Source organism: Ailuropoda melanoleuca, chromosome 8 (assembly GCF_002007445.2).
Source record: "Ailuropoda melanoleuca isolate Jingjing chromosome 8, ASM200744v2, whole genome shotgun sequence".
Taxonomy (NCBI): domain Eukaryota; kingdom Metazoa; phylum Chordata; class Mammalia; order Carnivora; family Ursidae; genus Ailuropoda; species Ailuropoda melanoleuca.
The window spans coordinates 102984138-103009593 of NC_048225.1; the positions used below are offsets into that span (position 1 = coordinate 102984138).

Below are 25456 nucleotides of genomic sequence, written 5' to 3' on the forward strand. Positions count from 1 at the left end.
GTGGGGGGTGGGTTAGTCTCTGCCTGCAAAGCCCAGGCTGTGGGGAGAAAGGCGGGGAGGACAGCGCGCCAAATGTACCATCTGCTTCCTGGGCACTCTGCTGGCTCCGGAGCTATCTCTCCCTCCACCCAGCAGAGCCCCTGTTGGTGCCTGGCCCCCGATGGTGGGCTGCCAAGGGTACGGGAACAGGCGTGCCTTTGGTGACCAGGTCCTTGGGCTTGGGGACGCCGCCTCCTCACCAGCTGGTGCCCAGGAACACTGCAGGCCAAACACGGCACCTTGGGCCAGTCTATGCGATCTGCCCCTTCACCTGGTATGCCAGGGCACAGATGAGTCCTGCCGAGGCCATCTGTTCCCAGGGCATCAAGGCACATGGTCTCAGAACTGGGGTGGGCAGGGCGGGCGGGGTGGTGAGATAAGGTGATTAAGGGGTAGGGTCATATGAACAAAGGACAATTCTCTGGCCTGAGTGTCAGAAAAATCTAGGCCCTAGCCCTGGCTCTGGGTGACCTTGGGTAAGTCATTGTCCCTCGCTGGACCTCCCTCCGTCCCTTGTCTGGTGGATACGCTGTTTGGACTAGGTGATCTTTGGGGAGCTTCACAGCCACATTCAGTATCTGGTCAGGGGGAGGGAGTAGGGAGCAAGGGGCAGCATGGAAGAACTCGCACAAACACGTAGCACCCAGCCCCCACCCCACTCCTGCCTTCACACAGCAGCAGGAGGCACCCAGGAAAAGAGAATCTCTCCTGATACAGACATATTTGGTGGGGGTTGGGGGAGAGGATTCTTCTCAGCCCCCTGAGGACCCCTACACAATGGCTTCTCGTGTCCATCATCTGGGCCCAACCTCAGCAGTTGGAGAGAATTTCTTTTTTTTTTTTTTAAAGATTTTATTTATTTATTCGACAGAGATAGAGACAGCCAGCGAGAGAGGGAACACAAGCAGGGGGAATGGGAGAGGAAGAAGCAGGCTCATAGCAGAAGAGCCTGATGTGGGGCTCGATCCCATAACACCGGGATCACGCCCTGAGCCGAAGGCAGACGCTCAACGGCTGTGCCACCCAGGCGCCCCGGAGAGAATTTCTTGTATCCTCCTTGCCATCATCATTATCATCATCATTGGAGAACTTGAACTTGGTCTTCAAATCCTACCTCATCCTCCATTCACCTTCTCTTGGAACTGCCCAGCCTTCAGAGCCTCCCTGGTGAATTTGTTCAGTCATGGTCCCTGTTGGGGTTCCAGGTGGTGGGTGGCAGTGTGATCAGAGTGCCTTAACTCAGCCTCTTTGAATCTGTGGATTCCATCTGGAAAAAAGCTAGAGAGGCAAGCCCCATCCCTCCGAGGGCTTCGTCACCTGCTTCCCGCTCTCTTAGAGAGAAGGAACAGCCAGCCCTCTCAACAGTGGCTCCGAAAAGAGAAAAGGAGCAGAGAAAGAGAAGGGGAGATGAGGGTGGGAGGTGGGCAGGGGTACATATGCGGGTGGGAGTGGAAGGGGTGGAAGGAGAGAGAATTCCCTCTCACCAAACAAAAGACTGGGATGGGGGACCTGCTGAGCAGAGAGGAGGAGAAACAGCTGGACACCAGGAAGAAGAGAAGTCTGATTGGCCACATGCCCTTGGCCAGCTCCCCGCCTTTTTACCCTGGCCCACTGCAGAACACCTTTCCACCAGAGTCCCCACTTCTCTGGAAGCTGTGAGGCTCCGTTCTGAAACAAGAGTAAGTGAGGGGTAAGGCTCACAGTTTGAGGCACGGGGCCTATTGGTATGCAAATGAGGGGCTAGTGTGCAAGCAAGCGGGATTGGGCTGGGGGAGAACCCAGGGATTTTAGGGCTGTAGGCGAGAGCAGTTGGAAGGTGGGGGTGGGGGAAGGCTCTGATGAAGAGCTCATTCTTGCTACAGCAGGGGCTTACCCCTAGCCCAGCTAAACTTAACAGAGGGGGAGAATCTGCTAGACACGTACGAAGCTGGCTTTGGGGAGGGCTGCACTTTCAGAAACACAGCGGGTCCCTCACACCCACACCACACGCATTCCTTCCCGTCTGTGCATACGTGCGTAAGCTTACACACGCTCGTCACGGGCTCACATGCTCATCACGCACGCACATAGGCACCTGTGCACACACGAAGACACCTAGGGAACTCTCTAGATGTGGACATATTCCCACAACCACATACAAAGAACGCTTTTGTTTCTGTAATCATTTGTTTCTAAAAAGCTGCTTTTAGAAAGTATATCTTGTAAACCAGCATTCTTTTTTAGATATGTCAGTTTTTATTCATTTATTTTTTTAAGATTTTATTTATTTGACAAAGAGAGACACAGCAAGAGAGGGAACACAAGCAGGGGGAGTGGGAGAAGGAGAAGCAGGCTTCCTGCTGAGCAGGGAGCCCAATGCAGGGCTCAATGCGGGGCTCGATGCGGGGCTCGATCCCAGGACCCTGAGATCATGACCTGAGCCAAAGGCAGAGGCTTAACGACTGAGCCATCCAGGCGCCCTAATGTATGTCAGTTTTTAAACCTATGTCTTCTGAATGCACTAGGTGTGCCCTATTTATTTCTGCACCCCCAGAGATAAGTCTAGTGCCTGGAACATAATAGATACCCCATAAATATTTGTTGAGCAAGTGGGTAAGTGAATGAATAAGCTCTTAAAAAGCCACAAGACTCCTTGATGATGAAGTTTCTCTAAATCAAGCTTAGTGACTAATGGTTGTACTCTGTGTGGTTGTATAAGCGAGAACATCCGTATAAATGCACGAGAGTGTGCTTAGTGGGGGGGGGGGTGTGCAGGCGAGGAGTAAATGAGCCTTTGCCAGGTGTCTGCATACGCCTGTGTGAGTGAATAGAAGTGTGTGTGTGAGCATGTAGGGACTACAGCGGGGTGGGCAGGGAGGGGCGGGCAGGAGATGCCCCCCCCCCACATAGCCCCAGGCTTTAGGGGGATTGCGCTGCAATGAATGCGCCGAGTGTATCATGAATGGCATGAGTCTGAAAGTGTGGGGGCGGGAAGTGGGGTGAGTTTGTGAGCCCTGTCTCTTAGATGGCCGCCCTTCCTCCTGCCCACCCCCCAGGACTGGACGCTGAGCCGATTCAGCCCCCTCCTCATTTCTGCGGCCGCCTCCTCCCAGGGCCCCCATGAAGCTCCTGGCTTTCCTGAGCCTTCTGCCCCTGGTGCTGCTGGAGGCAGGGACAGCTTCTCTCCCCAAGGAGAGGAAGAGGAGAGATCAGACGCTCGGGGAAGACGATTCTTATGCAGTCCTGGGTGACTATGTCCTGGGCCTGGACAACTATGATGAGGTCATTGACTTGAGCGACTATGAGGGGCTCATGGACTATGGGGACCAGCTCCCCAAGGTAAGGGGCACACAGCAGACCAGCGGCGTTCCCTGAGAGACACTGGGCGTCGGGGGGCCTGGCCCCTCTCCAGCTGTCCACCGCACCAGCCTTTCAAGCCTTTTTCTCCAGGAGCTGGAGATTCTTGTCCCTCCGTAAGAACTTGTCACTTAGATGATACTAAGAAAGAGGGCAAGAAAAGTTCAATTTCTTACTTGGTTTGTAGTAAACTTGATGGGATCCGCCCCCCTTTAAATGTCCTATATCTGTCCCCCTGCCTCGAAGTCAGACCATAAGCCGTAGCTCACTGGGAGGGATGGGGATCGGCCGTGTCTTCATACCCTCACGAGAAAAAGCAGCAGCACAGCCCTGCGTGTTCTTAGGCTGTCTTCTAGCCTGAAGTCCTTTCTCGGCCCATCCGGGCCTTTGCAGGGGCTGACCTGAAGCCTGCGCCCAAGCTGTGTGAGCTTGGTCGGTGCGGCCCGCGGGCAATCCAGAGACTTGGCTTCTCACCCTGGTGCAGCGGGGCCACCAGCTGCCTCCTTGATCCCTTGTGCTCCCCTCTCTGGGCCCATTTCCTTCTCCATGAGCCAGCCTCCAAGGAAGAGGCTGGCTCAGCTACTCTTTAGGACGTTCCCTTCCTCCCTCGCCCTTTCTCCACAGTGACTCTGCAAGTTTGAAACTGGTCACTGAGGTCCCCAGAGTTCAAAGTAAAGTCCTTCTCAGGCAAAAACTGGCCTACTGTGTGCTGTGTGCTCTGTCCCCAGGTTAAAGTGGCCACCCTAGCTGCTCCAACCGAGATCACTTCCCCTCAGAGCACAGGGACTCCAAGGACACTCTCTTCAAAGCCCACGATGACCCGGCCTACGACCCTGGGCCTCCTGGACTCCCCAAGCAGCCACGGTGAGTTCACGGTCACAGATCTCCATATGCACAGGTCATAGGCTGTGCAGCCGTGACCTGGCACAGGGCCTACCACGGTGTAGGGAGTGAAAGGTTGGAGCCAGCCCTCTCTGTAAGGGAGAGGAGGAGAGATAGCCACAGTAAGAACAGAAAGAAAAAAAGAAAGAAAACCCAAAGGGAGAGGCTGGCTATCCCTAATGCTTTGGGCTGCATGCACAAATTGGATGGGAGGGAGGGAAAAAAAGCCAGCACTCTGCTATGCCTAGCAGAGCCACCCTACCTTAATTAACAGCATCACTAGGGGACCAGGTTGAGTGGTAATTAGATTAGAGACAATTAAAAGCCTGTCGAGAAGAATAAATAACTTTGTGGCTATCACTTGGCATGGGGGCAAATGAAGCAGTCCTACTGCTTTTCAGCTCTAAATTCCCCCCTTAGCAGCTCTTTTCCCCTCCCTGATGCCCTCCTGGAGACTGGGATGCTGACAGATCTGGCAGTAAGGGGATGGCGCCCTGCTGGGAATCAGGACTGGAGCAGAGGGGGGATGCAGTTAATTCCTGACTTGCTTGTCCCTGGTTCCTGTTCTCTTGAGAGATTTGCCTTGGGTGCCTCTAGGGTATCAGGCCATCAGTAGGAATCCATGACCTCTCAGAGCTGCAGAATCTCAGGCTTAGAAAGGCCATAAGGGGCCTCAGCTGGATCTGTCATTCAAGGCCTTGGGGTAAGAAAGACACTGAGATCGTCTCTGCTCCACCTACACTGGTCACTGCGTGCAAAGGAGAGTTGCCTCTTCATTGTGGGGCTGCGGCTTTGCTAACCGATCTCCCCCTTGAGTTGGACTACCGGTGGTCTCCCATTATCTCTGTCCCTTGTAATGGCGAGTGACGGAATCCACCTGCACTCTTGAAAGCCTCCCAACTTTTTAAAACCAGTTTGGGTTCGATGGACTGGCCTATGTCTAATGACCGCTCATCATAGAATGAGAACAGGAGAGAGCGTGTCCAACAGAAAACTGGGATGCTGACACCATAAGGAGGGGAAAGGAATTCTGGGCAAGCAGTGTCCACTCCATCGTGGCTTTATTGTGCTGCTTGGAGCCATACAGAACATGTCACACCTCACCCACAAGGCAGCCGGCAGAGCCATCAACCATTGGCCAGTCCACTTAATCCTGGCTTTATTTCATCTTCATTGTGCCTTTTGGGATCAGAGAGGAGCCCTATGGAAAAGAGACCAATGGATGTCCTAGAAACACCCACCTAGGCCCAGGAAAACCTACAGAGGACTGGAGCCTGATGAAAGCACCAGTGGGCCGGGACTGGGTAATACCTGGGAATGGGTCTGCTTCTCTTCGGTTGGGGGCTGAGTGCCGGGCCGGGAGCAGCCAGCAGCACTGACGTTCCGTGCCAGCCAGGGTGCAGACGCTCCCCGAGTGAGGACTGTCTGTCCCAGAGGCTAAAGGAAGTCTGAGACGGGCCTCCTTTTGTTCTGTCTTCCACCTGCCAGGCCTGCCCACCTGTCTGGTCTGCGTGTGCCTTGGTTCCTCCGTGTACTGTGACGAAGCTGACCTAGAAAGCATCCCTCCTCTTCCCAAGACCACCGCTTACCTGTACGCCCGCTTCAACCGCATCCGCCAGATCCGAGCCAGAGACTTCGAAGGGCTGAGTATGCAGTGCCCCTGGCAGAAGAACCCCCAGCCCCTCTGCCTCACCCCCGCCCCCCACCACACGAACAGTCACAGACACAGTGTCCCACCTGAGTTAGTCTCTCCCTGTTAGCTTTCAGTCTCCCCAGCTACCACATGGAAATAGCCCCGTCTCTCTAACACTTTCCCTTGAAGATTTTGGATAATAAAAGTGTCCTGTCTTCATTTGTTCTCCCCAAAGCTCTGGAAAGCTGGGAAGGGGAAGATATGATCGAGCCTACATTTTCAGGATTCTGAGCCCCTGTCGCTCTGTGCCCTCCTGGCCTTCGGGCCCGACCAGGCTAAATTGGCTCGTAGCCCCGATGCTGTTCACCTGTTCATGGCTTGTTGTGTGTTTTGCTCCTTTGTGCCTTATGCTGTCCCTCAGCTGGGAGACCTGGGCTCTCATCCCGATTCTGCCACTAATTCCCACAGCCTTCTGGGCCATGGCATCCTTTTTTGTAAACCAGTGGTGAAGGGTGGGTGTGGAATGGGTCCAGGCTTCGGTGGGCCTGTTGGGTCTTGCCTTCTCCCAAGCGCATCCGAGGCAGGCAGCCATCACACAGGACAGAAGTCCAGGGAAAGAAATGCAGAATCTGAGGGCTTTCCCAGGAGGTCCTGGTTTCTGACGTTATTTCTTCCAGCTTGGACCTCATGCAGGTGGAGAACTGGCTGGCGTTCCCTAACTTAAAAGGGATGGAGTGGGGTACAGGTGGGTCCAGCCAGGGCAAGGAAAGACGGTAGGTCCCATGGCTCTCTGTGTTCTCTGCCGTGCCCCACAGCAAAACTGAAGAGGATTGACCTTTCCAGCAATTCCATCTCCTCCATTGACGATGACGCCCTCCGCCTGCTGCATGTTCTGCGGGAGCTGATCCTCCCCGAGAACCAGCTGACGGCCCTGCCTGTGCTGCCCCCCGCCATCGAGGTCCTGGACGTCCGCCTGAACCGGCTCCAGAGCTCAGGGATACAGCCTGGAGCCTTCAGGGTGAGTCAGGGCCTGTAGCCCACCATCTCGCACCTGCCACCTATGCCCACACCACACACACCACACACACACACACACACCCCATGCCCTCATGGGATAGCCCTGCTCCAACCTTGTTCTGGGTCTGAAAATCAAACCCCATGATCTTCATCTGTTCCCATTGTTTCATTAAACTTTTTTGTTGTTGTTGCAAGAGACTGATTCTGACTTAAGAAAGGGTGTTTGACAACATGCCAGCCCAAGAACCTACAGGAAAAAGAATTCAGGCCTCATGAGCCCGTTATTGGAAATGGGGGGGGGATGCCAGAAGTCAAGGTCAGCAGCTCTCCCTCTCCTTCTTCTGGGCACGCAGCCTCTTGGCGTCTCTCCTCGTTTCTGTTCCCTTCATCTGTCTGCACCCTGACCTTCTGCTCCCTTAAAACGCTGGCTTGCACGTGACTTGCGGTAGTGCTGGCTGTCGCTCTAACTCTGAAGAAACCTGTATTTCCAAAACCCACTGCTAACTGACTAATCATTGTCTTTCTGGAAGCAAGTGCATAAGGGAGACAATCCAATTGGGCGCTGGCTGGCCAGTTCCGATGGAAAGGGCTAAACACTGGGCACAAATCGGGCCCCTGTGGCTGCCCATTCGACAGGGCTCGGACGAGCTCCAGGAGCGGTTCCTGTGAGGAAGTGAAGGGGGGCACGGACACGACTGCCCCCCACCTCTGTCACACTCGTGTATTTGGTCTGCCTTATGTACCCGTGGCTCTTGTTCTGTGGCTCTGGATGTCTCCTGAACATGCTTTTCACAGCCATCCCAGGTTTAGCATTTGGAGATTTTCATTTGGGAAAATCCCTTTCTGATAGCAGAAAAGTTGAGGCTGGACTGAAATTGTCCTCCCTTCCACCCCTTCCCTGTCCCTCGCCTGCCCTTCACCTGCCCCTCATCACCAGCTGACCAGCTCCTTCAGGCTCCCCCAGCTGCCACACCTCGATGGCAGCCGCCGTCCTTCTGCCTCCGGTGGGGGTTAGTGCCTGTGAGCTCCTGAGAGACTGGGCATCCCCCGCAGCACCCAGGGTCGAGCCTGGCACGGGGCTGAGGCTCAGGAGACCCTCAATGAACGAATGGGGTCACACCAGGCACCCGTCCCTGCCAGGTCCAATAGCACCTGCCAGCCTCCCGTGTCCTTTGCCTCCTCACTAGGCGCTAGAGAAACTGCAGTCCCTCTACCTGGCTGACAACCTTCTGGACTCCATCCCCGGGCCTCTGCCCGCCAGCCTGCGCTCGCTGCACCTGCAGGTGAGCAGCACCCCCAAGGGCAAGGACATTGAATAGTGCTGGGGGGGGCAGAGGTCAGATAACTGGGAACCTCCTTAGGCAGCAGTGGCAGGCATCTCCTTCACCGAGAGCTTACTGCAGATGGGTCGGAGGTGTTGCCAGGCCATTGTCCACAGCCTCAGTGTGACTGCCTTCCTTTCCTTCTCCTGACAATGCTTCCTGTCCCTCCATGTCCTTCATCCCATTTCCCCTGACTGCTTGTTCCTTCCTTGCCTTCCCTTCCCCCCTGTCTCCTCCTCCTCCCTCCTCCTTCCTCTCTCTTCCCTCTTCCTCTCCCCTTCGCTCTCCATCCATCCTCCATGGGCCAGCTCTCCGCACCCCGTGCTGCATGGCCATGGCCTTATGTGCCTCGGTTTCTCCACTCTCCAGAGGAGAGCTGGTGGGGAAAGCTGACAGATCCACTTTCGGCGCTGCCTGAGGGCACTCTCCAGGCAGAGGCCTGGCAGCTGTCAGTGTGTTCTTTCCAGAATAACATGATAGAGACCATGCAGAGTGATGCTTTCTGCGACACCGAGGAGCACAAACACAGCCGGAGGCGGCTGGAAGACATCCGCCTGGACGGCAATCCCATCAACCTGGGCCTCTTCCCCAGCGCCTACTTCTGCCTGCCTCGGCTGCCCACCGGCCGCTGCTGCTAGCTCGCCTGCTCCCTGCTGCCCTGGGCCCTCGCTGCCTCCCAGGGGCGCGGCTGCCTTTGCACGTGGCTTTTCGTTCAGTCCCGAATCAACCCCCAGATTCAATTGCAGAACTCACCCCTACCCCCTCTGCCGCCTTCTACATGCACGTGTGTGCGCACACACACACACACGCAAGCACACTGACACACAGAGACATGCATATACACACACACATAGACACACAGACACATATGTGCACACACACACACGCAAGCACACTGACACACAGAGACATGCATATACACACACATAGACACACAGACACATATGTGCACACACACACAAGCACACTGACACACAGAGACATGCATATACACACAGACACACACATAGACACACAGACACATACATGCACACACACACACATGCAAGCACAGAGACATGCATATACACACACACATATGTGCACACAGACACACACACATACATACACACATGTGCCTGCGTAAATGTCCTTCAGTAGCCAAATGTGCGTTTCTCATCCTCTTTCCTTAATACCTTATGGCTCCTGACTCAGAAAAGAGCAGCACCTGCGGTAAAGCTCATTCCTATACTCCACATGCCTCCTGTCCCCACGGAATGCTGGGAAGTCATGGAAGAGAAAGAGGAAGGGGAGAAAAAGGAGGAGGAAGCGGGAGAAGCAATGGCATGCTTTAGCCAGCTCTTACTACTAGGCTTGCAGAACCAATTATGACATTTTCCAGAATTTTGTAAGCCAATCGTTAAACACAGCTTTTATTAAAGATTAAATTACAAGCTCGCATTTAAATATATTTTGTTGAAAATAAATGTAATAAATACTCTTATTCATTGCTTTCCAATTATTTTACTATATTTTGCTAGTAACCGTGTTCTTTGTTTTTCTTTTTTTAAAGATTTTATTTATTTGACAGAGAGAGACCCAGCGAGAGAGAGAACACAAGCAGGGGGAGTAGGAGAGGGAGAAGCAGGCTTCCCGCTGAGCAGGGAGCCCGATGCAGGGCTTGATCTGAGGACCCTGGGATCATGACCTGAGCCGAAGGCAGATGCTTCACGACTGAGCCCCCCCAGGCGCCCCTAGTAATCATGTTCTTGAACTTATCTATGACTATGACCTACTATATAATGACATATCTCTCATGCTCATCTCTTCCCAATGGCACTCAGTGACATCACGTTGGCAGTCTGAAATTGGTCGTGGTATTTATGCCACAGAAATCAGTAAATGCTACACACTGGGGTTCTTTAAGAGAGAGAGAGCTGGGTGTTAAGCATTTGCCAGCACACCACTGAGGAGGAAGAAGAGCTCTTTCACCCACTAGGGGTAGGGTAGGGTTTCTACGGGACTTTATTTTCTTGTTCTTCCTAGGCCAAGGGCTTCCTGTTAGATTTGAGGAGAGCCATTCATAAGGATGGAGACTGACCATAATCTCCACCTGGATGCCCTCTTTGTAGCGCTCACCTGTTCCTGGCTCCCCCAGCCAGCAGGTTTCCATCCTTGCCGCGCTCGCTTCCATAGTTAACCACCAGAGGGCAGCCTTGCGCAAAGAGAAATAAATAAATCTAGCCGTTACCTGCAACCTTGGCTTCTGGGCCAGGTCTGCTGTGATGGGAGATGGGAAGAAGGCCAACTATGATCTAGCTGACTTGTTCCTTACATTATAAAGAGAGGAGAGGTGCCTTATAAGGAGATGTTGGGCAAGGGGAACATAATGGATGCGGGCTTGGCATCGGGTGTTGACTGAAGCATAGAAAAGGGTTGTTGAGGCAGGCAATTTTATTGAGGACCTACCTGCCATGTGCTAGGCACTGTGTTCCATGATGGCGATGAGACGACCTGTAATAGACACACTCCTTTTCCTCCTGGAGCTTAGAGTCGGCCCAGAAAATACATGTGCAACACACAGTCACAAAATGGCACTATGCAACTCATGATACAGACGCTAAGAGGAATCTACCAGAAGCCGTAAGAGCTCACAGGGGGGAGACCCAGTCTAAGAGGCCAGCAGACCTTGGAGAAACAACATCAAAGCTGAAACCTGAGGGAGATGTGGGAGTTAGCTAGGCACTCTGTTGCCAAGGCAATCACTTAATGTGTGGGGAGATGGGGGGATCCCCAAGTCTGGCTGGGTCCACATGGCAGTGATTGCTCTCATCTGCGTCCCCTGCATGTCTAGCACCCCTAGCACCCCTCCAAGTACTTTGGATCCTCGGGACAGTCCTGTAGGCAGACAAGTCAGGGATTATTAGTCACATTCTTGAGATGAAGAAATCAAGAACTCCAGAAGATAAAAGTGCTTACTGGAGCTCACGTGGCTAGCTGAGGCTTGGACCAAATCACAACACACAGGCTGCAGAGTGGGAAGTCTTAAAGGTGACAGGTGCCATCGTGGTTCATGCCCGGCCTGCTCCTTCTCACCTAGAGATCCGGGGATTCTGGCACGCCTGGGATTGGGAAAACAGTGAGCCGGTAGCTCCCGGCCTTGCAGAGCAGTAGAGAACAGCAGAATTTCAGAATGGTGAAGCTCTGGCCCTTCCTCTTCCTGTCTTCCAAGGAGCTCGTTACAGTAGGCGGGCTCTCCGTCTCTCTCTCTCTCTCTCTCTCTCTGTGTCTCATCCACCAGTCCCATCTTCTTCCATGTCCTGCTTTATCGGATTACGACCAGGCCCAGGCATGCAACAGCTGGAAGTCTCAAGGTCCCCAATTGCAAGAAACCCTGGGTTGAAAAAAAAAAAAAAAGAGAATTTTCCAAAACTGGGGCTCCTGGGTGCTAGAAGCCATATCATACCCACATGCCCCTGGGTTAATCTGTGCTGAGTAGGGAAAGTCATCTGACCCCCTCTCTGGGGCAGAGAAGGGGACTCATAATTCTTGGACTCCTGGAATTTGCCAGATACCAGAATAGACACTATCATGCACATGAGCTCATCCAATCCGACAACCCTAGAAAGCAGGGAAGTTTATCCCACGCTGGAGATGAGACAACAGGCTTACAGAAGGGCAGGGGCCCACATGAACAGAACAGTAAGTGGCAGAGCCAGGATTCAAAACCGGGTCCCTCCTGGCACGGGCTCCCAAGTCCTGGTCTCACACCTCACTTCAGTGTGGGTGCCCCTTTCAAGGCCAGCGGAGGGAGGCAGCTCCTGCCCGCTGCTTCCCTGCGGTTGGGACAGGATCTCCCTGGGGACCGGCTGCCTGTGCAGCTGTCTCCTCGCTAATCTCCCATTTGGGGCTAGGGAAGCCCAAGGAATAGAAAGAATGTCCTCTGTTTGCTGCTCGCTGAAGAATTTCTAAAAAGCGCATCTGTCCCCAGGCCCCTCCGGAATCCAGAGAGGGGATGGGCGGGGCGAGAAATCCAGGCGGCTCCCAGCAGCTGTTCCATCCTGACAAGAAGAAGCTGGGGCTCTGACTTCTGGGGGACCGAGAGCAGTTAGCGTCAGGCTCCCGGCCGGGGAGCAGAAAGCGCCTCTTTAACCAGCGGGAGGCCCTCCTGTCCTGCCAAATGGCAAAGACTGAGGGTGGATGGGAGCCAGAGATGGAGACCATGGTGAGGAGAGAGGGGCAGTCAGGCAGGATGGCGGCCTCACCGCCAGCGAGCACTCTGAGTTGGCTTAAAATCCACCTCTTCCAAGTGCAGGACTTTCCGGGCCTCACTCATCTGGGTTGTCAGGGGCCATCAGTACCCGTACTCAATCTTGGCGATCTTGATGAGGGCCCTTGCTCTTGGGTGGCTCTCCTGGGGGCCGTCCTGCCAGCCCTGTAGGAAGAAGCACCTCCCTCCCCCGTCTTCAGCACCCCATGGCCTTGGGACTTCTGCGGGAGTTTGCAGGGACTGCCGCTCCACCTGCCCGTCCTCAGCTCCACAGCAAGGCCAGGGCCAGAGGGGACTGGTGCAGAATGGAGGGTGCCAGGGAGTGACCCCACCTAGACTTTCTTCCTCTTGCCTTTTCCCTTAGTCTCCTCCCTGGGGAATAATCTCTTATGTTTGTGCTGCGAATTTGCACGCAGCTCTTTTACATATGGGATCTAACATATAGTCCCAGCAGCTCCGTGAGGAGGGTATCATTACCCTACTTCTCAGATAGACTATGGGAGGCTGAGTGATTTGTTCAAGAGCAAAACGACTTAACATATAGGAAAACGAGATTGGGGGCGCCTGGCTGGCTCAGTCGGAAGAGCGTGAGGCTCTTGATCTCCGGGTCGTGAGTTCGAGCCCCACGTGGGGTGTAGAGATTATTTAAATAAATACAACTTAAAAAAAAAAGAAAAGCAAGACTGAGGGTGGGGAGGGACAGCCATCATTTCTTGGGAACTCCTGCAGGAGAAATGGGAACTCTTATCCCGGCTGCTAGAGCAAAGCATGAGTGCCCTGCCTTCCCTCCCCAGCGGCCCCCCGCCAGAGCTCTCTGACCAGCAAGGAGTGCGGAGAGCCTCTCCCAGGCTGAAAAACAATGGGAGCTGCCCACAGACCCGAGTCCTGAGCCTGCCTCAAGGCCTTCAGGGCCCCGAATCCTGATGGAGCACACGAGGCTCTGAGCTTCTGAGGCTCTGAGCTCAGGAAAGCCCTAGGGCTCAAGGACACACGCTGCCCCCCATCTCTGCCCCACCCCACAGGCACGTGGGCGGCCCAGCACCAACGCGCCCGCATCTGCATCCTTGTTGCTGGGCCCCAAGGAGGGGGGCAGACAGACGGGAGGTGGACAGGGCTCTGCCCCGCCCCCTCCACTGTCTGGAGCGCTCCTCTCCTTCCTTCGCCCTCCCCTCCCCCACACTCCACACCAGCTCCGTTTTGCAGCTCCTCTCTCTCAAGGTTGTCTCTCAGGCCCCGCAGCCCCGCAGCCCCGTCTCCTCTCACGTATCTCCCTCCTGCGGCAGCTGCCAGCCTGAACCAGGCTCTCCTCATGGAGGCAGAACGTGGCTGTGCCCCCCACCCTTCCCATGTCTCCCTTCTCCTCTAGGGGTGACAAAGCAGCCGAGGGACCATCTTCTTCCTGCGTCACTGCAATGAACTCCGCAAACTCAGGCCTCCTTGTCTTTAGACCACCCTGTGCCTCCCTCCCAGACGTGGCCAAACCTGTGGCCCTGGACATACTGAGCACCCCTCCCGAACACTGCCCCTTCTCCCCGCCCCGCCGAACGTTTCCTGTCTCCTTTCTCTTTGTCCCCTTCCGTCCCTGGGTACCAGAGCAAACAGCTTCTAGCCTTTTCCTGGAAGCGTGGTGCTAGCCCTGCCTTCCAGAACCCTTGCCTTTAGTGTATGTCTAACACATGGTTCATACACAGGAGGGAGTGCGGTGTTTCCTGCTTGGCCACCTGCAAAGGGACTGTGGTGCAGGGCAGTGAGCACTAGAATGAGAGTCCACAGCCCCAGGCCCCAATTTGCTGTGTGACATGTGGCAGGTCACACCCGCACCTTACTCTGTCCACCTTCCCCTTGGAGCTCCCTGGGCCCCCGCTCCCTCGCCCAAAGCACATCTAAGCCTGAATGGTGTTCCATTCCTACTGTTCCCTGCAACATGGACCAATGGTGACAAAAAGATGCCAGTGGTAAAGGAGAACTAAGAGAAGCAAGGACAGAGAGTACGGACAGCACAGGACATGTCCTGTGTCCCAAGCCAAGGTGTCTGATCCCACATCAATTGCACCCTGACCCTAAAAGCTGACTTAGCTGCAAGCCTTTCTGAGCCCCTCTCAGGTCCCTGCAGAAGAGGGAACAATCCCAACTCTCCCACTTGGGCCCAGGAACCTTTGACAGGGCACCTGCCCTGACCCATCTTGACCCAAGAGGCAACAGATCCTGGACTGCCCATGGGAGGTGATCAGCAGATGCCCAGCAAAGGACTACGAAGTGCAAGCTCGGGAGGGGTGCTCCCTCCCCCAGAGGGGCCCTGCAACCCCGGACAGGCTCCTGGAGCCTGGCGCTTCTCCTGGGGAATCTAAGAAATCTGCAAGGCGCTGTGTCCTGGGAGACAGGCAGGATGGCAGGTTGGAATCTTAGGTACAAGCAATGGCAGGTGAGCCTGTGGCCTTCAGAGGAGAGCTACGGAGGGCAGTGGGGGGCAGGGGGAACGGGGTGGGCATAGGAGAGGTGGGACCACTGGCAGGGCCTGAGGTCCAGCCATGGCTCCGGGTAACCTGCAAAAAACCAGGCCAGAAAGGTGCAAACAGCCCCCAGGCTGGGAAAGTTCTGCGGAGCAGAAGGTATTAAGCAGTTACTCAGCTGTTTGAAGCTAAGGCCCCTGCAGAGGAAGGGGGAAATGTAGTCTTCAGGGATTCGAGGCTCTCAGATCATCTATACACTCTCCTGAAAATCACCTTGCCAAGGTAGATGTTACTCCTTTGAACAAGTTGGTCTGAAAATAGGGTCTTTCTGAAAATCAGTGCATCAGGACATGATCCCTGCAGAGACTCTGGGAGGCAGAGAAAGATGGGAAGCTGGGAAAAATTCAATATTCCAAAGGCCGTGAGATTCCTCAGAGGCCTTTGGTCTAAGCCCCTGTGTCCAGGCAGGACTTCACCCAGTGCAGAAGGTCATCTCCCCTGGTCTTAAGTCACAGCCAGAGGGCCCCGGGAAAGCCAGCCAGCCCCCATCTGCAGGACCCGGTGCCAGTCCCTGTGCCAGCCCCCTGCATGGCGTGGACGACCTTATTCCATCCCCAGAGTATCTCTAGGAGGTGGGCACTGCCCATTTTATAGAAGAGCTCAGAGAGGTTAAGTTCTTTGTCCAAGGTCACACAAGTAAGAAGCGGAATGGAAAGACGGCAAAGCCCTCCGCCAGCTAGGATCGGCGTGGCGTGTCTGGCAGAGCTGTTAAATCACTAGCACCTCGCACTTCCTCCAGGAGCCTTGCACGGAGAACACACCCAATACACAGAGTGTCGGGCCAGCTCCGTGGCATGGGGGAGGCAAAGCTGCTGCAGAGATCAGATTGTCAACGGCTCACTTTCTGCCCCCTCCCTCTCGGGACATCCCCAAATGGGGCCACAGGCACACCTGGATTTCTCCTCCAAGCCTTTCCATTGTAGATCTTCCCACACCCCCTCCCTTCCTATCTATTGTCTCTGAGCCTAGCTTCTTGGCTCCTGAGCTCCTATTCACTGATTTCATTCCCGTCCCTTCCACCCTGAGCACAATAGGCTCCTTCCTGCGTGTTGGTAAACAGAATCCTAACAAGCCCCAGGGGGTGTGTTCCAGGAGGGGTTTAAGCTCCTTCCCAGGGCAGACAGGAGAGGTAGCCTGGCCCCTCCCCTGCCTCTCTGCCACCTCCCACATTCTTGCTCTCTGTAGCTGGGGAGACTAGGGACTCGGTTTTTCGGAATTCAGGAGCTGCTCACTCATCTTGTGCCTGGAATCCTGGAAGAGGAATGGGAAGGAGAAAATGTGTTTGTTTGTTTGTTTGTTTGTTTGTTTGTTTGTTTGTTTTGAGCCCCTGCCAAGCCAATTCCCACCAATCCACTCCCGGGGTGAGGTCTGGTGAGTGGGCTTTCTCAGTCCGGGCTAGAATAGCCCGCAAAGAAGCAGTAAGAAAGAGGGCGGAATCATCAACACTGGAGAAAGAGGACATGCCCCGGGAACAGAGGGAGCAGCTGCCGCTCCTCCATCACAGGGGTTGATGGGGATCCCCTGCTTCTCCATCCAGGCTCACGTGGATCTTGAACCTGAGTTTCCCAAGCAGGGTGGAAGAGGAACCCCTGAGTCTTCAAGGTCCACCGACAGAGATTTACAAAAATCCGGGCCCTACCTCGATGTTGACTATCTCTAGCATCCTTCATTGACTCTTTGAACAACAATGCTTTATTAAATGCCAAGCACCAGGGACATCGTAATAAGACAGACAGGGTCCCTGTTCTCTGTGGGGAAGACAGGCAGTCATGGAATAAACAAGCAACAACAGATAAAGAATATAATTCAGGTAGGGACAGATCCTAGAAGACAACAGAGCTAAGGTGATGTGGCAGAGACTGGTGGTAGAGGCCAGTGACACGCGCACACACACACATTACAAAAGGTATTCAAGGGGGGCCTCTCAGAGGTGGTGACTGTGGAGCCCAGGCCTTTGTGACCAGCAGGCAGCAACCGTGCAAAAAGCAAAAAGCGAGGGGACCACTTTCCAGGCAGAGAGGGAAGAGGGGGAGCAAGGCCCTACACAGACAGAAGCCAGCAGGGCAAGTGCGAGGACAGAGGAGGCCTTGGGGAGTGGCCAGAGCAGGGTGGGAGGTGGGGCGGGAGGCTCTGTGGCCTCAGGCATGAGGGTTCTCTGGGATTTCATCGGAAGTGCCGTGGTGGGTCCTTCTCCAAGGAGTTCAGACACCTTTACCCCTTGGTGTCCCTATTCGTGATGCTAGAAGCAGAGGAGGGAAAGGAAGCGTGATTCACAAACTGAAAGGTGACAGCGACCAGAGCCAGTATGACCTTTTAAGGAGGAAGAAGCCACAGCTTGGCTGCGGGGCCTGGGTAGGGTCACGGGTGGAAACGGGGAACGGAAGCGGAGGAAGAAGGGAGGCACCCCGAGCTGAGGGAGGAGGGCCAGCAAGAAAGCCTGCCAGGCTGGAGCGTAAAGAGCAGGGGCTGAGCAGCTCCCTGGGTGCATATTGTCAGGACGGCAGGCTGGGCCCGGGCAGTGGAATCTTCCCTTGGTCCTCCGCTCAAAAAGGCTGTGCGCCATGAGTTCCGCTGTCTCAGCCCTGTCAGAGTCAGACGTCCGTGTCCATAGGGTCAGTCTGTAGCTTGAGGTGTGCTCCGGATAGGCAGAGGCCCCTAGGCTGGGTGACGTGGAGACTGGAACCCAGGTGAGAGCTGTCCCCGAGGGAACCTGCACCTGCTGTGTGGCCTCACAAATGGCTTCTCTGTCCCCCTCCTCTGGCCATGACAGAGTTGGTTTAGATGATCCCCAAGGTACAGTCTGGAACTCTGAGATGCCACACAGCCTTTTGTTTTCTTGACAGAGCCCTGAGAAGGTGGGGCTTAGAGATGAGGCCACTTACTGAGTCTCAGAGCCAACCAGTGCGCCTTGCCCCCTCATGACGCCCCAGGGAGAGCGGCCTCCCCACCGTGGTGGGCCCCTCTGCTCCCCTTAACGCAGAGGGGGCACCGTTACGGGGGCATCCCACTCACTCCCGGCGTCGGCACGCTGCTCAGACCCAGCCACTTGCAAGGAACTGCCCTCCCTCAGGGACACGAACTCCCAGAAGCTTCCATAAGTGGCCATCTTTCTGTGCCGGGACTGGGCTGGATGCAGCCCCCACCCCCTGCAAGGCAGAGAAAGGGCCCCGGTGACCCGTACATGCCACCCTTGCAAGGAAGGAGTCTGTGACTTCAGTGGGGGAACTATCCCCCCTGGAGAGCAGCAGAGCCCTGTCCCCTTGTGAGAGGGCCTGGGATGGGGGCCGGCGGGACGGGCAAAGCCAAGATTTCAGGCCCTCTGTCCTTTTCACCTTGTTGCTTCAAGGCCAAACAGTCTCCAAACCCTGGCCAGCGCTCACCTTCCTGGCTCTGTCTCTCCAGCTCCCGCAGGGGCCTGGGGATAGCTTCCTGAGCGCTGCTGCCTGCTTTCTCATGCACAATAAATGCTTCCCAACAGAACCCGCTGCGCTTTCCACCACATTAGTAATCAGCGCACAGAACAAGAGCTTTCTCTTCCTCTCCTCCCCCGCTCCTGTCTCTCTCCTCCCTTCTCTGTTTCTCTCCCCCACCCTCTACCTTCTCCTCCTGCCTCCTCCCCACCCATCAGAGCCACTGCCACCTCCTGGGAAGCGAGGTCTATCAAGTCAGGCTTTGGCATAAGGAAAACAGCCTTATTTTCCTCACTTGGAGAAGGGACTGACAGGGACAGCCAGGGAAAGGGTGTTTTGTATATTCAAAGCAATATTACCTCCCTGGCTGATTCTGGCCCTATTTTCTCCTTTCCCAGCACCGTGGCTCCTCTGTCCTGCCTGGGGTCCCCCGTCCTCCGTTCTCCTGCCCCTCACCTGTGAGCCTTTGCCCCCCCCCCTCCGCGGGGCCCACCCACGCCCCATCCCTGCTTCATTCCTTTCATTCAGTCGCTTGGAGTCATCTCTTTTCAGGTGCCAGGGACTCCAGGCGCTGAGGAGCCGGGCCTGTCGCGGGGGTGCGCGGGTGCGGGGATAAGCGGTTAAAATACAAAGCGTAACAAGCGCCAAGGTGGGGCGGCCACCCCCGACAGAGACCCAGGTAGACGCGGGGTGGTGCGGAAGGTGCTGGAGAAGAGACCCCGCGGCGGAGGGGATGCTCGCGGGATGAAGGGCAGGCGGGCGAGAGGCCCTCCAGGCCCCCGGCTCGGCTCAGCACCACCAGTGGCCTTGGCGTGCAGTGCTGGGCGAGGCTGGGGGGCGGCTGCGCGGGGCTGAGCCCCGGCAGAAGGGACCGGAGCCGCCGGGGCTTCGCACGGGGGATCCGAAGGGCCGGGCCGGGGCTGGGGAAGTCCTGCGCAAGGCGTTTTGGACAGGGATGAGCCGGGAGGCGGGCGGGGAGCCGGCTTGCGGGACGTTTGCGGGGAGAATTAGGAGGAAGGCGTGAGTTGTGAGCGAGATGGTCCTGCCAGAGATCGCGCGGGTGGGGCTCTGCTCCGAGGGCCAAGCGGCATCCGGGAGTGGTCGTGGGACTGACTCCCCGGCGCGCCTGGCCCGGCACCGCCCCGGATGGCCCCGTGGGCACGCGCGCAGAAGGGACACCAGAGCGGCCGCAGGGGGGACCCAGAAGGGCAGGGAGAGGACAGGCTGGCCTCCCTAGGAGCCAGTGTGGCCCAGTACGCGGTGGGCGCGGCGGCGCCCTGGCCGCCCCGGCCAGCAGTCTGGGCTCACCCCTGCCTCTCCCCTCCTCCCCTGGGTCTTCCCGCCGCCACCCATCTTCAGTCACAGTGACGGCTCCAGACCGAGCACCAGTTGGCCGTCCAGGCTTCTAGGCAGGCTCCAGCGGATGGAAACCACAAGACCCTCCTGCTCTGAGAGCTCTGGCTGTAGGGGGCGGGGCGGCACACAATCCCCACTCTTTAAAAAAGCAACCAAGTAATATTAATAAGAAACGCACCTGTCAAAGAAGTGCGTGCTAAAGCCATGCGAGGGAGAAGGGGCCAATCAGGGAAGGAAGGAGGCAGGGACACCCTCTCTGCCTCAGGAGCCCTGGGACTGAGTAGGATGTGACATCCATAATTCATAGCCAATCAATCCTGCAGGGCCTGGCGCTCTCACTGACCCCTTCGGAAACCCCTCTTTTCTCTGACAGCTGAGCCCATCTCCTTGGAGGCCTAGGGCAGGAAGGTTTCTCTGTGAGATGAACTCAGGAGCCCTGCAGCCAGGATGATGGATGAGTGGGCAAGGGCTGTTCCGGGCAGCTGAGGCCAGCGGGGCTGAGCAGAGAGAGAAATATGACAGCAAAGCAACTCGGAAACAAGAGAGATGCCCCGGGGGGACTGGATGGGGGCAGCGGAGGGAGTAGGGTCCTTCTCTCAGCTATCTCCCCTTGCCTGTCTGTCTCTCCAACCAGGTCCTATGTTCCGTGACACCAAAAACACAGAGAGGTTGGGGACAGCTGAGAGGGGAAGGTGAGAGATCAAGGATCTTCTCTTCCCTCATTTCCGGGACACGGATTTGGAAAGCCTTCGGGTACCTTGAGGAGCGGCTCACCCAGCAGCTGAGCCTTCTTCCCGTGCCAGTGCCCCAGAAATGGGCCCAGCCCCCAACTACCCTGGCATAGATTCAGGCTCCATTCAACCCGACTTCTTCAGGCATAAAAGATACCGGGGCCAGCAGCTCACAGAGGGAGAGACACATCTCCTGGGAGTAGGTCCAATCAGGACTCCATTCCAGAGCCCCAGGTAGGCTAGAACTGCCATGATCTCTCCGGAAGCTGCCTGGGGAGCTGTAGACGGGCTGGGTGTGATGGGTTAAGGCCACAGCCCACTCTTCCCCCAGCCCTTGGGGGCCTTTTCCGGCCTCCAGTCTGCACTGTCTCCCATCCTTGCACACACAGGCCAGCAAGGATGCAAGCAGGTTACCATTGCCGCCGCCCCCCCCCCATTCCCCATCAGCTGCTGGGGGAGGGGGAACAAAGAAACAGTCAGGGGAGCCATCCTTGCCAGCTGCTAATTGATAAGAGGCAGGACCCTGGGGGAGGGGGTCCTGGGGCTGGAGGCAGCTGCCCTTACTACACGACTGGGTCATTGAGCTCTTTTCTGAAGGTGAGCACCAGGCGGTCAGGATTACAGAGCATCTCTCAGCTGAGCGCTCCATGCCCTGTGGCCCCCTTACTCCCAGGCACAAGGGTTATATTGACAAATCAAACACGCACCAGCTCCTAAGAAGTTTACAGTCTGAAGGCCACAGAGGAAGGCCTGTTGGCAATGCTAACGGTGGGAGCACAGACACTCAGGAGGGCTGGGCTGTGGTCAGCGGGAAGACTACCTGGAGGAGGCAGTGCATGAGCTGGCATTGCCCCCTCCTCGTTCACTCAGAAAGCCAGCTCTCATGGGCCAGGCGGGCCATGGACAGCAGCATCCGTGATGACAGCAGGGACAGGCCTTGCAGGCAGAATGTAATGCAGATTCATAGAGTGACTGTTGGCAGCGTGTTTCTGGAGGTGAGAAGCATGAAGGCCCTCGTCCTGGGTGGGCTGGCCTTTGCAGCTCCCTTTCTCCCCTTCCTCCTTCCTTCAGACATTCATTTTCTCCCCCACTCCTCCCCACTCTACCTCTCTCTACAGGCAGGCCTCTGTTTCTCTCCTAGGGCTCCAGCACCCAGGACTTCAGGTGAAAGTTGCTGCCCTGAATACAGGCCAAACAACAACTGTCTGCTTTCCCGGCCCACCCCTTCCTTGGAACAACAAACAGTGTGCATTTCTCAGAAAGTTCCAGAAGCTCCCTGAGCAGACTGGTCGCCATCATTCCCTCCACCGCACCCCCCGACTCTCTTGCCTACTCTGTGCCCTGTGCTTGGAAGACTGACCTCCTTTAAGGCAGGGGCATCCGGGCTCCCTGGACGTGCAGCCCCCCTGGCGTCAGCCGAAGGAGATGGGCTGTGGGAGGGCAAAGACAGCTTGGTCCTCATTCACTCTGGTTTCCACACCTCCTGCCAGGCCTGAGGGTTACGGTGACACTCCTCTAGTGAGGACACAGCTCTCCCCAGGCCCCTGGGACGGCTCTTCTCCCTGTCCCTTCAGGGGAGTTTACACCCCCTTGCCGGTTTCCCTTTGCCCTGCCGGGTGTGTGTGCCATCTGTCCCCCGGCAGACCCCCACTCACACATACTTTGCCCCTCTCTCCTCACCAGTAGGAGGAAAGAGGGAGAAAACTTGCCCCTAGAAGATCATCCCGGGACAAGGCCCAGGGTGGGTAACGCAGGGAGAGGAACCTGGGCCTGAATCTTAGTTCTGCCACAAGGTAAGTTATCTTTCTTGTGTTTTACTTTTGTTGTCTGTAAAATGGGGATAGCACTCCCTCTCCGGGTTATTATGAGGAAGGACTCTGTTAAATAATGCACGCACACGCCGTGCTTGCCGCTGTTTGGCACACAGAGCTGGACAAACAGAAGCACTTGGGACTTGTGCTGTAAGAGAAATGAGGTGCGCTAACCTCTTCCTCTGAGAGCCGCCTTTTGGAACCCAGCCAGCTGTCGTGGTGACCAGGGGGCTGCACTGGGGCCTCTGAGAGACCACAGGACAGTGCCTGGAATGTGAGGCCAGGTCTTCCTTCCAGAAAGGCTCCTTTCCCAGGAGACCTCCCCCTGCTGCCACTTAAAATAGCCCAGCAGGTGTGTGGAAGGGGAGGGAAAACTAACAAAGACCCTTTGTGTCGGGACCCCCACTGCTGCAGGCAGGGACTGAGCACCGGCCTCTCTGATGCATTTCCAAGTTTCAGGGGAGAAGCTTCCAATGCTTATTATCATACCAAGATCTCCGTGCTGGCTCCTGTCACGTCTGTGGTATCAGCTTGCTCTGACTCGTTTGCCAAGTCTCAGGATGCCTCAGGAGCTGCAGAGGCCACATAGATCTGGAAACATCATCTCTAAGGAGCAGGAACGGAGGCCTAACGCCTCCAGCCCCGCAGGTGAGGCCAAGGTGACAGCAGCTTCGGGCAATATCAGGCGTCGCTGGAGCTGGACCACCTGCAGACCTGTTGCATCCTGGGCCCGACCAGATGCAAAGAAGAATACAAATGAGCTAGGAGGAGGAAAGGGCAATGGGGAAGTAGGATGCGGGCGGGCGGGCCCGCCGTGCGCCAGAGGCCCTGCGAAGCCCTGTTTGCCGGCTCTCGCACTCGATCCAGATATTTGACCAGGTGCTCCGTCCATTGGACAGATGAGAAAAATCTAAGGCTCTGAGGGATGAGGTGCTTGACCACAGGACCCACAGCTACTCGGCAGGATTCCAGCCCCAGCCCTTCTCTCCCCAGGCCATGTCCCAGCAGGGAGGAATGTACCCTCCCCAGAGTCTTGCTGGGTTGCTGCGGGGCTGCGTCTGGCAGGGGAGGGGTGGAGGTCAGGGGGCGAGAGCAGGGTGAGGCTTGGTGGGCCGGTCAAGCTGGTGGTATCTGGGCCTGAACAGCAGAGGCCTGGAGCAGCACCCTGGGGGAAAACCAGGGGACAACCAGTACTCCAGGCCCCTCGAGTGGGGAGCTGGGGCCAGGGTGCCTGCGGTTTTCCGAGCGATGGGAGGAGGGCTGGAAGAGAAAGAGGCACAAACCAATCAGAATAATAATAACAATAATAACAGGGCTGGTTCCAGGGCCAAAAGAGACCCAGCCTTGGGGTCAAGCCCCCCCCCAGCCAGAAAGCTGGCCAAGGCTACTGCCACCCCCACTGGAGCAGGAACCCAGCTCTGGCCCTGCCCTGGACGTGCGTGATCCTGTCCCATGTACAGACGTGGCCCACAGGTCTCCCAGCCTGAGCTCCGAGATGACAGCCTGGCCTGCCAGCGCTCCAGTCCCTGAGCCGCTCTCAGAGAAGACAGGAAGGAAGGAAGGAAAGGGAAGCTGGGGAGACCCAGGGGGAGAGCAGGAGCTCTCTGCACAGTGTGAGAAATGGACTCCTCAGGGGAGCCTGGGTGGCTCAGTCGGTGAAGCATCTGCCTTCAGCTCAGGTCATGATCCAGGGGGTCCTGGGATCGAGCCCCACATTGGGCTCCCTGCTCAGCGCAGGGCTTGCTTCTCCTTTTCCCTCTGCCGCTCCCCTGCGTGTGCTCTCTCTCTCTCTCTTCAAATAAATGAATAAAATCTTAAAAAAAAAAAAAAAGAGAGAGAGAGAGAAAGAGAAAGGGACCACTCTCCCAGGGCTCGGGGGCAGGCCTTGGAGATATTTATGTTTCCTCCTCCTTCAGGTCTTCTCAGAAAGTAGAGGGGCCCCATGTCAAAGGAGCTCTAAGGCGTGTCTCTGTGCGGGGGACAAATCCCCACTATGGGATTTCTGTGTCATTTCCCCGTAAGAGCACTCGGCAACACTGTGCCTGAGACATTGCTTGTCCTGACCCCTCGGGCATAAGCCAGCCACTGGGTCAGCCCTGAAAAGGACCCAGAATTCGCAGGCACCAACCACAAAGGCTTGCAATCATTTTTAACTGTTAACACCTAACTCACTTAATATTTTCAGTTGAACTGAAAAATGTTCACATTATACATCCATTTGTTTGTGGGTGTATGAAATCTATTTTCATAATGTTTAATATTTTTGATTTATTGAATTTCCACTTGACTTTTATTGGCTACTCCCCACTTCTGCACTTGCTTCGAGAGCTTCACATGGCTATGGTTTGCACAAACCCAGCCAGGAGACAGGATGGCATTCCGAGGGGTGGGAGAGTGCCAGGCACCAGCCCAGCCGGCAGCAGCACCCCGGGACCACGAGAACCCCCCTCCCTCCAGGCTGTAAGAGACAGGGTCTTCAACCACAATACACCAGTGCAGAAGGGGGTCTGGAGGGCACACCAGGAGCTGGAGCTGAAGCCCAGGACAGGGGGCGCAGGAGCTCTTCTCAGTGGCCCAGGGCTATTGCCCAACCCCAGACCCCAGGCCATCGGCCCTCACCTGGGGCAGGTTTCATTCTCCTGGGCTCAAGTGTGTGGTGAGTCTAAAGCTCATTGAAGATCTTCAATGCCTGCACAGAACAAGGTTGGGACATGCAGGACTGATATCCACAAAGATCTAGAAGATTCTGCCACCACCAATCTATGAAATGGGGTTTTCCTCACCTACAAAACGTAAGACCAGAGTCCAAGCCCAGCTCTGCCCCTTCCTAGCTGAGCGACCTTGGCCAAGTCACTTTGATTCTCTGAGCTTCAGTTTCCTGAATGGGTTTAGTGATGGGCCTGCTGTTGGAAAGGCTGATGTGAAGATTGAAGAAAATAACACGGGCAGAGCTCCTAACACGCTGCTTAGCATGTACTCGGGCTTGGACAACTGTTCATTGACTCACCCTTGCCCCTGACCCCAGAGACCCAGGCAGGGTGTCATGGCCACACCCACCTCACCGGGACCACAGCTCCTTACTGGGTCTGTAGTCGCCCAAGCTCTATCCGGCCCAGCCCTCGGCACCACTGGGAGGGATGTGCGTGAACCAGCTGGGCGG

At 56.0% G+C, this 25456-nt stretch overlaps 1 protein-coding gene across 2 annotated transcripts; it reads left to right on the forward strand.

The window, feature by feature from the left end:
* Positions 1–1004: 1004 nt before the first annotated feature.
* OPTC (opticin) lies at positions 1005–9633 on the forward strand. 2 transcript variants are annotated; one of them, XM_002918188.4, is made up of 7 exons: positions 1005–1718; positions 3075–3357; positions 4104–4239; positions 5746–5904; positions 6706–6908; positions 8095–8190; positions 8697–9065. In XM_002918188.4, the coding sequence occupies exons 2-7, from the start codon at positions 3139–3141 to the stop codon at positions 8865–8867; spliced, it is 984 nt and encodes a 327-aa protein (XP_002918234.1). In that variant the 5' UTR covers positions 1005–1718; positions 3075–3138; the 3' UTR covers positions 8868–9065. The 2 variants fall into 2 exon arrangements, with proteins under 2 accessions (XP_002918234.1, XP_019654089.1); XM_019798530.2 differs by lacking the exons at positions 8095–8190; positions 8697–9065 and adding an exon at positions 9424–9633.
* The last annotated feature ends 15823 nt before the right edge of the window (positions 9634–25456 follow it).

Coding starts and splice junctions, on each gene's coding strand:
- OPTC (XM_002918188.4), top strand. CDS start 3,139: ATGAAGCTCCTGGCTTTCCTGAGCCTTCTGCCCCTGGTGCTGCTGGAG. Junction 4,240..5,745: donor GGACTCCCCAAGCAGCCACG/GTGAGTTCACGG, acceptor TCCACCTGCCAG/GCCTGCCCACCTGTCTGGTC. Junction 6,909..8,094: donor TACAGCCTGGAGCCTTCAGG/GTGAGTCAGGGC, acceptor CCTCCTCACTAG/GCGCTAGAGAAACTGCAGTC.